Raw genomic sequence first — 14,096 nt, 5'->3', positions numbered from 1 at the left:
CCCGCGTCCTGGCATGTTTTAATTAGCCTCATCAAGGCGCTAAGTCGTGCTCATCTCCGCCTTTTGCACTCTCATTATTTGATTCCATCATGTTCTTTGGCTGCCAGGCTCAAAAAGATGACACAAGTCGGGACGTGCGTCTTTCGCTCTGCCGGGTACGCGACCTTGAAAGCGCTGACCAGCAAATTACCCGTAAATTCATACTTTTAAGATTGCATACTCTGAGAGGGTAATACGATAAAGAAAAAGTTGAATAAGACCTTTTTTGTATATATATTTTTTTAAATCTGGGGATTCAGTGGAAAGTGTCCCAGCCAGGAGCTTTGGTGTGAAGTGAAAGCCAAGATGGGCTTTGGCACCGGGCGGCCATTTTGTGTCTGGTCTGATGAGCGCTGTCGCTGGTGTCACTTTGGCTGGCAGATCATAGTCGGCGGCTCACCACGGCGTCGTTTGCATGCAAGGAAAGAACGGCCAATATGTTTCTTTAAAGTGGAATGTTTGATGCTAAGCTACGGCTACATTGCAATAAGCAATAAGGTTTGTTATTTTGTAGGTGTTGGCTTTTTGAAAAACAATGGCACAATGTTACATGTTTTTTGGGGCGGGGGGCAAAAAGGTGACCATTTTGAAGAAGGCATTAAATTCATAATCTTACAAGAAATAATAATTTAAATTTTTTTTATTATAGAATTTCAGATTTTGCGCTTTTTTTAATTAATACATTTGAAAAAAGATTTTAAAAATGTATCATGAAATTGTATTTTTTTTTAAACTCATTTATTGCCATTGACGGCTATAGACGTCAAAAATTCATTTGAACTGTTTCTATTTGCACTTTTGTTAACAAGAGTGTGAATACCTAGAATTGTTTTATTGTACATTTAGAACAGATATGAAATTTGTGATTAATCGTGAGTTAACTAGTGAAGTCATGCGATTAATTACAATTAAAATTTTAATCGCCTGACGCTCCTACTTTTTTATAATCTTAAATCACGTCAGGTGAATAAAAATTTTAATTGTAATTAATCACATGACTTCAATAATTAACTCACGATTAATCACTCATTTTATATCTGTTCTAAATGTACAATATATATAATTTTTTTAAGTTTTCATACTCTTATTAACAGAAGTGGAAAAAGTGGGAAACTAATAGAAATAGTTCAAATGAATTGGCAGTGAATGAGTTAATTGGTTAATTAGAGTTAATTTTTTATTTGACAAAAAAATTATAATTTTTTAGAGAATTAAAATAAATGCACTAAATTAAATCTCAAGTTGATTAATATACACCCCCCCCCCCCCCCCGTCTCTCAGCCATTACTCCAAAATAAGGTCATCCCTAACATCCATGTGAGCGGAAGCCAAAATTTCCATGTACATTAGCGTGCTGTTTTTATGTCAGCTGTCCTGGGAGGACATTTTAGCCCAGTTCAGTTTTGGCAGCGTGGCGGGTCGTGTCATTTCCACATGCACGAGCTGCTACGGCCACAACTGGCGCCCACGTCACTCACCACACCAAGCCCCATCTCGTCAAACGTGATGATCCCAAAACTTTTGGACATTAAAGATAGACGCTTTGACACAAGAAGGACATCTTCTGGTGCTTCCCAGTGTTTATTTTGTCCTAAAACACAGCTCCATTCCCCAATGACACAACTGTAATGGAAATCTACCAGAGCGGACGACTAGCATGCTAACCCGCACGACGGGTGTAGAAAGACGGCGGGGTTTGCGTTTATTAGCCGCTCCCTCGACGTTCCACAAATTGCCTTGTTTGCTCGACACAAGCACACAAGCAGATGCTGTCCTCTGCGCCGGGGCAAGTTCTCGGGGTCTCTGGGTATTTGGCAAAAGGGGCCCCGGCCGACGTACGCGTCACACATTTGCGCGCTAATGTCGCCGGGGATATTCCGCAGGCGACAAGCGGGCATCACGAAGCGGCCCTGTGATTTATGCAAAAGAATAAGACCTTGTCTCTTCGCGTAAGGCCAACAAAGCGGGCGGGGCCGCTCTCTGCAATTTCACTCTTATTAGGAGAATCTGCATTTAGGAGGTACCAATGCTATCAGTCGAAATTAATCTGCTTTGACTGACTCCTAATGCGAGCGCAGTCAAAGAGTAATTATTGTCTGGATGGCTGTGCACCCGCCTCATCATCATCATCATCATCATCATCATCGTCGTCGTCACCCGTCCGCCCGCCCGCCCTCTCCGACGGTGGGGGTGGGGGGGCTCTGGCGTGAATCCCTCCACGAGCGACTGGTTCGGGCGCGGACGGCGGGGCGTGTCATTTAGCGCTCCATCGCTGAGTCTTGATTAGCCCGCCCTGTATTATTGTGATTAACGTCCACCCGGCAGACAGCTGTCCACTTGTCAGCGGCGATTCTGCGGGAGAGTGGAGAGAGCACAACCAGACATGGCTGCCTGCTGCTTTAAAAAAAAATAAGAAAAAAAAAAGAGAGAGAAAACATAGTAATCATGTTGACTTGTGATTTTTTATTTTTACCCTCAAAATATTGGTTTATAAAAATAATAAATAATAATAAAGAGAGAAAATATGGTAATCTATTAATCTTGCTTAACTTGTGACTGGATTTTTGGGTGATTTTTTTTTTCCTTAAAAATATTGGTCCAATTGGTCTCTAATAATAATAAATAATAATAACAATAATGATGATAATAATAATAAAAATAAAGAGAGAAAATCTGGTAATCTACTAATCTTGCTTGATTTGTGACTGGGTTTTTGGGTATTCCCCCCACCCCACCCCACCCTAAAAATATTGGTCCAATTGGTCCCTTATCATAATAAATACATAAATAAATAAATAATAAAAAAGAGAGAAAATACGGTAATTTTGCTTGACTTGTGACTGGATTTTTGGCAGATTTTTCCCCCCTAACAATATTGATCCAATTGTTTCCTAACAAATTATAATAAAAAATAATAATAATAAAAATAATAATAAAATAAAGAGAAAGAGAGAGAGAATCTTGTAATAATACATGTTTTCACAAATGTAACCATCACTTCACACTCCTATGAAACACTGCAAACGGAAATGAGCCACATACTGCTTCACCAATCACAATTTAGCAGCTTGTGCTAAATCCCCAACATTACGCCTTTGATTCACCTCACATTCGGTTATCGTCCAATTCAACCATTTCAATTTTTTTTTTCTTCTCCATTTTGTTGCAGAAAATCTCCTGTACCTTCATCCTTTCAAGTGGACTTGGACTCGATTCGGCTGATTGCATGCTCACGGTAAGTCATAATGATCTTTTTGTGGGGGGGGGGGGGGGGGTTGTGAGGTGATCACCCCCCAGTCAACAAAGGAATGACCAGAAACATTTGTCTGAGAAACTCTGCATTCATTATAATTACTCGCCTAAACCGTGCCCCCCCCACCCCCCCATCCTTACTAACCCCTTCTCCCAGAGTCAGTTTTGATTACAAAGTAAACGCCGGCGCATCAGACAAGGAGTGGGTACGGGGAGGAGGGGTGGAGCCATACACTCTGATATGCATTTTATAAGAATGATTTATGCAAATTATGCACATTATTCCCGCAGGAATGTCTCTTCGGAAAAGTGCCAGGATAAATTGCCGGAAATTAGCCATAAAATTCTCCGCGCGGGGTGGGGGGTGCGAGGTGAAGGCCAACCAGGAGCCAAGGACATTTGGGCCGCCGCGGTTACGCTTGGCCTGGCCTGCCTGGCTTCCCCCGTGCTTGGCATTCATGGCTGTTATAGCCGCCGCTAGCCAGCTAAGCTAGGTACGCTAAACATCGACGGGCGTTTTGTGCTCCTCTCAGTTTGAATTGTAAAAGGTATGGTTGGTTTTGTTCCGGCAAAATACAGAGAATCCCACAAAAAAGGTATTTTACAGACAAAAAAAGTGTTAATTCAAAGGTGGTATCGATGAAGATCGTTAGCGTGTCGATGATGTTTGTTAGCATAAAAGCTAGCAGGCAATGAAATACACAATGTAATTCTCGTTGTATTATTAGACGGCTTTTGTTAGCATTTATACAGAAATATAAATAATATATTCGTTTTTTTTTAGCTGTTTACTCACGTTTTTAGCCTTGGCGGAGGTCCTCGTGTTCTGCGAGCTCCCGTTTGTCTTTTTTAGACGTCCTTTCACAGCATTCTTGACCTTGTCCGTAATGCGTCTTCATCTGGAGATTACATTCTAATCAAAAACGTGTCGGGCGATCAGGTGATGAGCACTTTTGAACGTGTAAACAAATCCATGTCGGCGTCATAACATGCAAGACGCATTATTGCGCTCGGCTCTCTATTGGTCAGGCCTTGCGCGTGTGTGTGCGCGTGTGAACGGCTCCCGCGGTTCTTGTGTCATCATCGTGTCTTTGTTTCAACGCGGAGGCCGGCGTTAATGAACATCACAGACAGGAGATGAAATCCACCTCGCTTCAGCATTAATGAACTCTGAGCAGGTCGCCATCTGCATATTGATCAGGCTAAATGACGCCCACTAAACCCCCCCCCCCCCCCCACCCCACAACACACACCCCCCCCCGACCTTCCCACACGTGCTCCCTGTACATAGCAGGGCTTTCGAAAATAAATATTGCAATTGTGAGTTACTGTGCGATTTTTTTTTTTTAAGGTACTCTACCCCGGGTTTTTTATTTTTTCAACAAACACAAGCAATGAATGATTCCTTATTTTAAATAGACTATCAGATTTATTGTATTAAAATGTTAGGCTTATAATAAAATAAAGGCTAATGGAAAAAAAATATTATTGGAGGCTTATCCCAATTTTTTATGATTTTTGTTTTGTTTGTTTTTCAAGCACTATAAATCAGCATTAGTATAAACACGGCATTAGCATTAGCATTAGCAGAGGCATAGCACGATTAGTTTACTAATTTTATAAATATGGTTGCCCAAAGATAGAAAACAAAGTTACAAAAGTAAAAACAAAGATATGGAACCTTACTTACCAAAAGTTGACAATTTTTGGATGAGATTAGTTGAGTTTAAATTAAAATAACCATTCGATTGATGCTAGTTTTGTTAGCCCTTCTATGGATTTTTGTTAGCATTATGATAATAGGTTTAGTAAGACAAAGTTATAATTTTGAAATTTTAGTGTATAATTAATGCCGTGTTACTAAATCCACTAGCTTAATGCTAAAAAAACAAAAACATAGAAGGGCTAACAAAACTAGCATCAATCGAATCGTTATTTGATTTAAACCAAACTCATCCAAAAATTCTGTTCATAATCCAAAATTGTCAACATTTGATAAGTAAATATCTTCGTTTTTTCTTCTGTAACTTTGTTTTCTACTTTTGGGCCACCGTACTTACGAAATCCGACGTGCTGTTTTGACCCCCACAAACGACTGCACACTCCCACTATGACACGTTTTAATCCCGCCATAACAAAAGCACATCCGATTACGGCACGAAGAGTAAACAAGGATTAGCGGATTGGGGGATTATAATCCGATGAATATGGCTGCAGATGGAATATTCCGAGATGTTAGCCAACAATCGCATTTCCCACGGAGCGGATAATCACACGTTATTTATCGTACCTTCACCCCCCCCCCCTGAGATAAACACCATATGTTTACCTGACCTCACATATTAATAAATGAGTTACTCATTATGAAAACACGTTTTAAACGAGTCACTTGAACAATTGGCTTCAACGGGCGGATAAATGGCGGCAACACTAAAATGAGCAGAGGGAAGTTAATGGGATGTCGCTAATTAAAGGGCCAGACACGCACAAACAACCTTTTTGCTGTGTTTCTGTCCACATCTTAGATTATAAAATGAGTATTAAAAGTCTACACACCCCTGTTTAAATGCCAGGTAACGTGTCAAATGTGAGTCAGTACACACACCTGTCACCATTTTGACGACCTTTGAACGACCCCAAATAAAGTTCAGATGTTCTAGTAGGATTTTCCTGACATTTTGGAACTGCTCATAATTCAAATTTTTTCTCCTTCAAATGTAACTCTTAGATACTAGGGCTGGGTTTTAAAAAATCGCATATTTGATATAGAATTGATTTTCTTTTTCGAGCGTGATATCGATTCTTAAAATTTATTATTTTAATATTTCTTTTTTCCCATAAATTACCAACAAAATAGAATTTTAAAAGCCAATTTTTTTTGTATCTTACTGTTTTCTTGAAATTTACTGTTACGTGAATTAAATTATTTCCTTATATTTATGAAATACCTAATTTATTTCACTATATGACAAATCAGAATCTTTTTAGTTTATATTTAATGTTTGTGGAGTTTTTTATTTATCATGTCCTTGTTATTTAAGAAGAATTGATATTCCATAATTTATCAATATCAAATTGAACCAAGTGAATCGAATCAGGAAAAATCGAAATCGAATCGGAAATTTGAATCGATATCCAACCCTAGCAGATACAGATACAACCTGTTGGAAGTAGCAGTCAGTGTTAGCACAAAAATGTCAGGAAAAGCCTACAAGAACATCTGAACTTTATTTTTATTTTTTTTAATTATGGCAGACTCATTTAGCATGAACATGAATGTGATAGGTTAATTCTGAACTCAGCCACACCCCCAATTATAAGAGGGTGTGTACACTTTTGCAAGGTCACAGTGGTAGGATTTTTTTCCCCCTCCCCCGAAATGATTGATCCTGCTCTCATTTTACACATCAACTTCTAAATGTGAACACCTGATAAGGAGCAGACACGAATTGAATCCAAGCAAACGTGTACACGCTCAGCTTGTGTACTTTTTTACGAGGCGACACAATGCGTGACTATCGCTTCGGTGTCACCCGCTGACTTATCGCCCGGCGCTGCTGATTTGGTGCCTGAGCCATGCCACATATATCTGTTCACCATATATCTTTTGCTCATCGCTGATAGGATGTTTCAATTCCATGCGCTTATGTATATTTGCACTTTATCATCCTTTTTGCGTATACCAATAGGATATGGTAAATTGGAAATTTTATGGTGGGTATTAAAATGAAAAAAGATTTTGCGCTTGGTTTTGGGCTCTTTTATTGCATTTCTTTTTTTTCTTCTTTTTTTTTTATCAGATATGGTTAAACATGCTTCCAAAAAGCAGTCGATCGTGCTGCTCCTTCTGTTGTGCTCGCCTTGGCCACCGGGGGCAGTATAATCCAGTCCCTCATGATGTCCTGAGCACTTTTTTTTCTTTTCTTTCTTGCACCCGAGTCATTTGAGTTTGAGTTTCTGCAACGTGACTTTAGAAATGAAGATAATTTGATCTTTCTCAGCACGTGATCGCCTCGATTTCTGATTCTGACATTTGCTCACAGCAATAGAAAAACTGCTAACTGCATTAAAAGACAACTAAATGCTTATGTAAAATGTCATATGTGTGTAATTTACACAAGATTACACAATATTAATTGAACTTCTAATTTGTCATTTGTGGTCGTTTCATGTGTTTTGTTACTTAAAATGTACAGTAAAAATAATCTTCATCTCTTGCTGGGACATTGTGATTGCCTTGGAATGTTGTAGTGATCGTTTACTTGCAGATATTTGCAAAAAAAGTGTTTCTTATTGCAATGTATCTGTTGTTAAATTGTCGTGAGAAATCATCACTGATTGAGAATATCACCAATTATGATTAGAGGTCAGATGTACACTAAAAAGGAGGGAGGGGGGGGATGAAAAGAAAAATCCAGGAATGGAGAATAGTTATCCTAAATCGCAATTTGAGGAGAGAACTTTTATCTTCATTGTAAATTTATTCTAAGAAAATTACTTTTTTTTTCTTGTAATGTTAAAATTTTACTCTTATAGTAAATGACTTCATTCTTGGAAATGTGCAAGTTTTACTCCTATTTTTGCTCTATATTCCTGGTCGTACGTATTCAAAAATGTGTTGCACTTGTCTCGGGCACTTTTGTTGCGCAATGAGCTTTATTATCAAGGTTGATTTCGGTTGCATTGGCATTTCGAAGTGTTACTATCTCTTCATCCGTGTGCATTTTTTTTCTCCAATTTTTTGCGCAATAAATTTTCATTGACGAATTAATTAAGCACATCTTTTTATTTTTCTTGTATTTAAGGTCAGTCTTATTTTTCTTACAATCTTAGTAAATATGCTTTTTAGGACTAATACGTCTGCATTGATTTTTTTTAAATAAACCTTTTAGGCCCAAGACTTTCTTCTTGTTAAGGGCCAATCGTAATCCGATAATAACACGCACACAAAATGATGCGAACTAAGTGACACGCGCGCACACACGCACACACACACACACACACAAATTCACACATGTGGCTCCATCTCTCTCACCCCCTAGGGAATCATCTCTTCCGGGCTAATGTGAATATTAGTATGGGTTAAACGCGTGTGTCTTATTTTTAACTCTTAAGTAAAAAAATGTGTATATAATTTAGAAAAGAAAAACTTCAAACGAAAAAAAATCTTGTTTTTCCCAAAGAACACGAGGGGAGCGTGACAGGATGAAGCGAAACGCGACCGCGGGCCCCGGTGTCGAAATTGCTCCGCCTGTTATTGTTAACGCGATTATTGTGAAGATTTGGAAATGAACACATCGCCATTTTGTCCCGTCATAATCCCAAAACGAAAAATGTCTCTGTCCCTGGTGCTGAAACTGTTTCACTGGTAGTCGCTGAAAAGCTTCCTTATTATCCTTTTGTGTCACCTTTTTAAATGAAAGAATAAAAAAAAAAGAATAAGTCATTTCTAAAGTTAAATGAATAAAAGTCATTTTTAATTGACAAATTCAGCTTCCTGTCTGTATTTAAAGGCAAGGAATGATCATTTCGTTCGTGTCTGTTGTTGAAAATATTTTAATAAAGCTTTTTCCCAACACTCACATACATACAAACGGGCCCTCTTGCTTATAGAATAACTCGAGTTTATCTACACAGCTTGACCTGACAACCATCTGATCTATTCAAAAAAAAATAAAAAAAATTAAAAAAAAAGACCCGCGCAATGGACAATAAGCAATAAATAAATTACAAAACAAAAAGACACGTGGAATTGTTTTCAGTGTCCCTGCAACATCATAATAAACATAAATATCAGACTTAATTGTGACATTCCGCAAAGAGAAAAAAGGTGGTGGGGGGTGGGGGGGGGTTGCAGGTTCGATCCCCCTCAAAAGTGGGGTAAAAAGTTGTCAGGTCCCCTCTAAAAATAAAAAAAATCTCCACGTAGAGAAGAAGTCCATTGTAGTCATTCACACCAGCACTTAAAGGACGACTTTATGTACACGATCAAGTATTGAATGTAAATATTAGAAAAGTGTCGTTGGAGTCTCTAACCTTTGCCGGGCTGGGTTAAGGCTTGTCAGTGCACTGTTTGCACAGGCTGGACGCGGCGCTGTTGAACAGGGCGCACTTGTCGGGGCACGAGGACGCGGACACCCCGGCGGCGCTGGAGGGGAAGGCGGGGTAGCCGGGCGGCGGCGGCGGAGGCGGCGGCCCCGGGTCGTACGCGCCCAAGCCGGGCGGCGGCGCGGCCAGCGCGGTGGTGGCCGGGATGGCCGCGGCGGAGATGGCCTGGCCCTGGTTGAGGTAGGCCACCAGCCGGCGCATCTCCTCCAGCGCCTGCGCCTGCATGAGGATGTAGTTCTTAGCCAGCAGCAGCGTGGCGATCTTGGAGAGTTTCCGCACCGACGGGCTGTGCGCGTACGGGATGACGCCGCGGAGCTCGTCCAGCGCGTCGTTCAGGTCGTGCATGCGCCTCCGCTCCCGGGCGTTGATGTTGAGCCGCAGTACCTTCTGCTCTTTGCTCTTCTTGCCGCCCTCCGGTTTGCCTTTTCCGTCGGCCAGCAGCAACATGTCGCACGAGCGCCCGTCGCTGTCGTCGTCCGGGCTCTGCTCGCCGCCGCTGCTCTCCGCCGCCGCCGCCGCGGCCGCCGCTGCTGCCGCCACCGCCGCCGCGGACGCCGTCGCGTTGTCGCCGTACGTGACGCACAGCGAGCCGGTGGGCAAACCCAAAGCCGCCGCCCGCATTCCGGCCAGTCCTCCGGGCTGCATGGGGTCCGCGTCGCCCCGGTCGAAGCAGCCCATGCCCGGCGACGTCTGGCGCTCGCGGGCGGCCGGCAGCTCCGCGCCGCCCCGGTACGGGTCGTGCATCTTTTTGCCGGACACGGCGCTCAGAGTTTTGTGGAAGATGTCGCCGCTCAAGTTGATCCTCCGGTCCATGGCGCGCCTCGGTGGGAGGGGGGTGAGGGGGGGACTCAAGACAACACGTCTCGCCCTGGCGTTGCCCTCTGCGAGTTTGACGCTGTCACACTTGTCAGCCGAGAAGCTGAGGAAGAGGTGGAGACTCCCCCACCTCTCTCTCTCTCCCTCTCTCTTTCTCCATCTCCCTCTCTCGCTATTATCCGGGGGCGGGTTAGCCTATTAAAAAGGATTCGCCCGTTGGGACCCCCCCACCAACAAAGTCAGTTTAACGTTTTAATTAACGCCATTTACACCATGACAAACTTTCTAGCCCGAAGCGTCAAATCGTCTTTCCCAGTATAGGAAACTGGAAGGCTGCGCTAAAACACTTAAAATAACAAAATATTGTTTTTACATTGATGTTGCGTTCACTTTCTCTATGTCGGCGTGTGTTTGTTGACTTTTCTATTGTCCTGTTGTTACGCTAAAACTCAGGGTTCCCACGACGAGCTTGCACCCTAACATACTCATGCTCATTCCGCCATCTTGTGGACTGTAACGTGTCCTACAACGCAAGTGGATTGGCTAACTAGCTAGCTAGATGGCTCGATAGATGGAGAGTAGAAAAATCACTCATTCATTTCCCGTCACTCTCGCGCTTCTTTCGCCATCTGGTGGACAGTAACGTTTCCTACAACTCAATTAGATTGAGGGATAAGAACATAGCTCGCAGTTGTGTAAGGAAAATTCGGATTTCAGACTGTAAGCCACCTTAAAGCGACGTCTGCCTGTGGCTATTAAAAGTTTACACACCCCTGTTCGAATGTCGGATGATTATTATATCCACCATTAAGGTGGATTTATAACCTGTACAACTTAAATGGAGGTGGGAGGAAATTACGTTTTTCAGTGGGTAAACAATGTGAAGGATGGAGTTGCACAAGTGAGCACACCCTCTTAAAAAAAAACTGCGATGTCTTTCTGAATTTTGTTTTTATTTGAACCCTGAAGATTTTGACTATCATTCGGAACTGTTCATGCCACCAGTATGCTTAACTATAAGTATGGTGTTGTTACAGTTATGAGCAGTGGCGTGTTTGTGACAAATATACCTTCCTTTTTTTTTTATGTGTGTGTTTGGGAGCTTTAAAATGTGTTTTTGCACAATTTTGAACCCAAAGTTGAACTTATTGACTATCACGCAAAGTGGCAATTTCTTGTATTGCCCCACCCCCCTAGTGGAGACATAAGGGATTTCAAGCATTTTGCTCATACACGGGTTATTCTTGTTAAAGAAGTAAGACATGTGAAGATCTCGATTTGGTTTCAGAAGGAAAGCTATTTCGCGCGCAGTTAATCAAGTGTTTTACGACGCTGACCTTGGATCCGATTAGTCCTGCGAGTGTGTGCGGGGGTGGCGCTGTCAGGCGACATCGAAGTCGACCCTGGCTGCGAGGTCACATGGAGTACGTTTGTGTCATGTCAAGCTAATGTATATTCATGTTCGCGAGCTGTCCAGCCGCCGCGCCGTCCTCATTACCAAAGTGCTGACAGACTAAGGCCGTAATGGGCGCCTCGCCGTGGGCCCGGCACGGCCCCCCATCTTGTCTCATTAGGCCGAGCCGATTGGCCATGAAGGTGTTCCCGAGACTTCCTGTGCCCGCTCGTCACCTCGTCGTAACTCGTCCGCTGCTTTCAAGCCCCCCCCCCCCCCGTAAAATTATGACTTTATTCAGCTTCTTTTTTTTTAGCTCTAAAAATAAGACTTTATTCACTTTAAGGAGAAAAATGGTACTCTATTTTAGTAATATGACATGTTGTGGTAAGGTAAGCTAGCGTTAGCAAGAAACATGACGTCAACTCAAACTAACATTAATGCTTGGTCTAATTATGATTCATAAAGTTGGCTAACATCAAATTGTTAGCACTTTTGATACATAAAATATATTTAAAACCAACTTAAAGATGATTTAAAAAAAACAACTTCACTCTGTAATAGAGAGTTCAAACTTAAATATGCCAAGTGACAAGTATAGAGTTAAAAAACAAAATGCATTTTTATTTAGTCCCTGATATTAAAACGGCCACAAGAGGGTGCCAGTGACTGATATTGACTGCCATTGTGAGTAAATATTGAAATACAGCCCGTATCGGCCAGCAAATGTTTTTGGTCCTGGTAGCCTCTCGCCAAATAGCTGGTAGCTTCATGCTAGGTTGTGTACCCCCTGACCCCCCGCCATCCCCCTCAGAACCACCCCTGGAGATTATGCCATTTTTCTTAAACAAAAAAAATAAAAACAAAAGAATTCTAAGGCCATTTTTCTCTAAATATATGACTTTATTTTAGTATGAAATATGAGTTTATGCTTGTATGGCTATTTCTCTTTTTCACAAAAAAAGAGGAATTTATTCTTGTAGGATTGTTCCCCCTTTTTTTTTTTTACAAAATATTTGGGCATAAAGATTTATTTAGCATAATAACAGTAATTTAAGAAAAGTGAGTGGCAGTCCTCATGGTGTCACCATCCTCACATTCTGCTCTGTAGTATCTGTGACGAATGTTTCCTTAGTGTAGTAAAGAATTGTCAGGGTCAAGTCCAACCCAGGTGTGATGAATTCGCTGACGTTTCCGCACTTTTTAGTTAGTGGTAATGAACACTTACCACCGCAAGATGGCGCTGTAGCCCTACTTGTATGCACTTCCACGCTGGAGATGTTGGCATCTTTCTGGAGGCTCTGCTTAGGGTTTTATTTTTTTATTTTTTTTACAAACAATCACGTCATGACATCTCTGACGTCATCATGACGCAGCATCCTAAGGTCTGTTTATCTGATATTATTGCAGCATTTTTTTTTCTCTTTTTCTCCTTCCTGTTAATGGTTTGGCTTTTAATTGAAGTGTAATTGTTTTTCCTCCGACGCCATTTTGTGCAGTTTGTCTGTTGATTGCTTTTTTAATTGAAGGAAATAAACAGGAAATGAGTTTGGGGAGGATGTGATTGGATACCCCCCCCCCCCCCAAGTCTATTAATTAAGGGGGAGCTTATTGCTTAAATCAAGGGTAGCTAATTGATTTTTTTTAAATGACTAAATTCATGAATAAATATGATGCAATTTCAATTGTTGTTTTAGGGCTTTTTTTCTTTCAGTTTTAGAATGGCATGGCGATCCGCGTCAAATGCTGCGGTGGGCCCAATATTTGGCCCACGAGCCATAGGTTGCCATACGCTTGTGCAGGAAATTAAGATGCATATATATTTTTTTCCTATCATGTGTTTATTTTTCTGTTTCCTTTTTGTATTTAAATGAAAACAAATACAGGCAGGAATAGTCATTTTCTAAAAGAGAGTTTGGGAAAATAGTACACTCAAATGTGTAATATTACGACAATGAAGTCCTGTTTTTGAGGAGCAAAAATGCCTAACCTTACAGAACAGTCACATTTTTAAGAATAAAAGTCATAGTTTCATGAGAATATTATTATTATTATATATAAATTAATCTTATTTTTCCCTAGGTTTAAAATGTAAGGTTACATGAATAAAGTCAGATTATTTATTTATTTATTCCTCAAAATAAGAAAGTTTTTTTGGGAGGGAAAGAAAGGTTTACACTAAACAAATAAGTCCTTTTTTAGAAGAAAAATTACAATGAAGTGTATTTTTTATAGAGCAAGAAAGTTTACCTTGCCAGCAGCAAAAATTAAATCTTATGTTGCTAGACTAAAGTCATATTCGAGGATAGGAGTAATATTTTGAAAATTGAATTGTATTTTTTGGAATAATTTAAAATATTTTCCCAAAGATATATTATTACACGATTTAAAAGTGCAGCATTGGCTTCTTCTTCTTTTTTTTTTTAAAAACCAATAACTTCAAATTAGGATTCTAAATATTCCGAATTCAAATCTATTTGTAAAAAAA

At 40.8% G+C, this 14,096-nt stretch overlaps 1 protein-coding gene and 1 long non-coding RNA gene across 4 annotated transcripts in view; one reads left to right on the top strand and one right to left on the bottom strand.

The window, feature by feature from the left end:
• Nucleotides 1-14,096, top strand: part of LOC147155924 (uncharacterized) — a 57,100-nt gene that overhangs the window by 12,874 nt on the left and 30,130 nt on the right. Inside the window, exon 4 of the long non-coding RNA XR_015091907.1 lies at nt 3,209-3,274. This is a non-coding gene — a long non-coding RNA (uncharacterized LOC147155924). The remainder of the gene's footprint in view (nt 1-3,208; nt 3,275-14,096) is intronic.
• On the bottom strand, nt 1,684-11,115 carry bhlhe22 (basic helix-loop-helix family, member e22). 3 transcript variants are annotated; one of them, XR_015091905.1, is made up of 3 exons: nt 9,328-11,115; nt 4,088-4,190; nt 1,684-2,433 (listed from the first exon to the last, which is right to left on the bottom strand). XR_015091905.1 is itself a non-coding variant. In XM_086065396.1 (2 exons), exon 1 carries the CDS (start codon nt 10,210-10,212, stop codon nt 9,343-9,345), a length of 870 nt encoding a protein of 289 aa, XP_085921522.1. In that variant the 5' UTR covers nt 10,213-11,115; the 3' UTR covers nt 3,610-4,190; nt 9,328-9,342. The 3 variants fall into 3 exon arrangements, 1 of the variants encoding a protein (XP_085921522.1); XR_015091904.1 differs by having other exon boundaries at nt 1,684-2,391; XM_086065396.1 differs by lacking the exon at nt 1,684-2,433 and having other exon boundaries at nt 3,610-4,190.

Source organism: Leptonotus elevatus, chromosome 21 (genome assembly GCF_054856555.1).
Source record: "Leptonotus elevatus isolate MCC_2025b chromosome 21, RoL_Lele_1.0, whole genome shotgun sequence".
Classification (NCBI taxonomy): Eukaryota; Metazoa; Chordata; class Actinopteri; order Syngnathiformes; family Syngnathidae; genus Leptonotus; species Leptonotus elevatus.
Note: the sequence above shows the minus strand (reverse complement) of the source record. Positions and strands in the feature narration are given on the sequence as shown.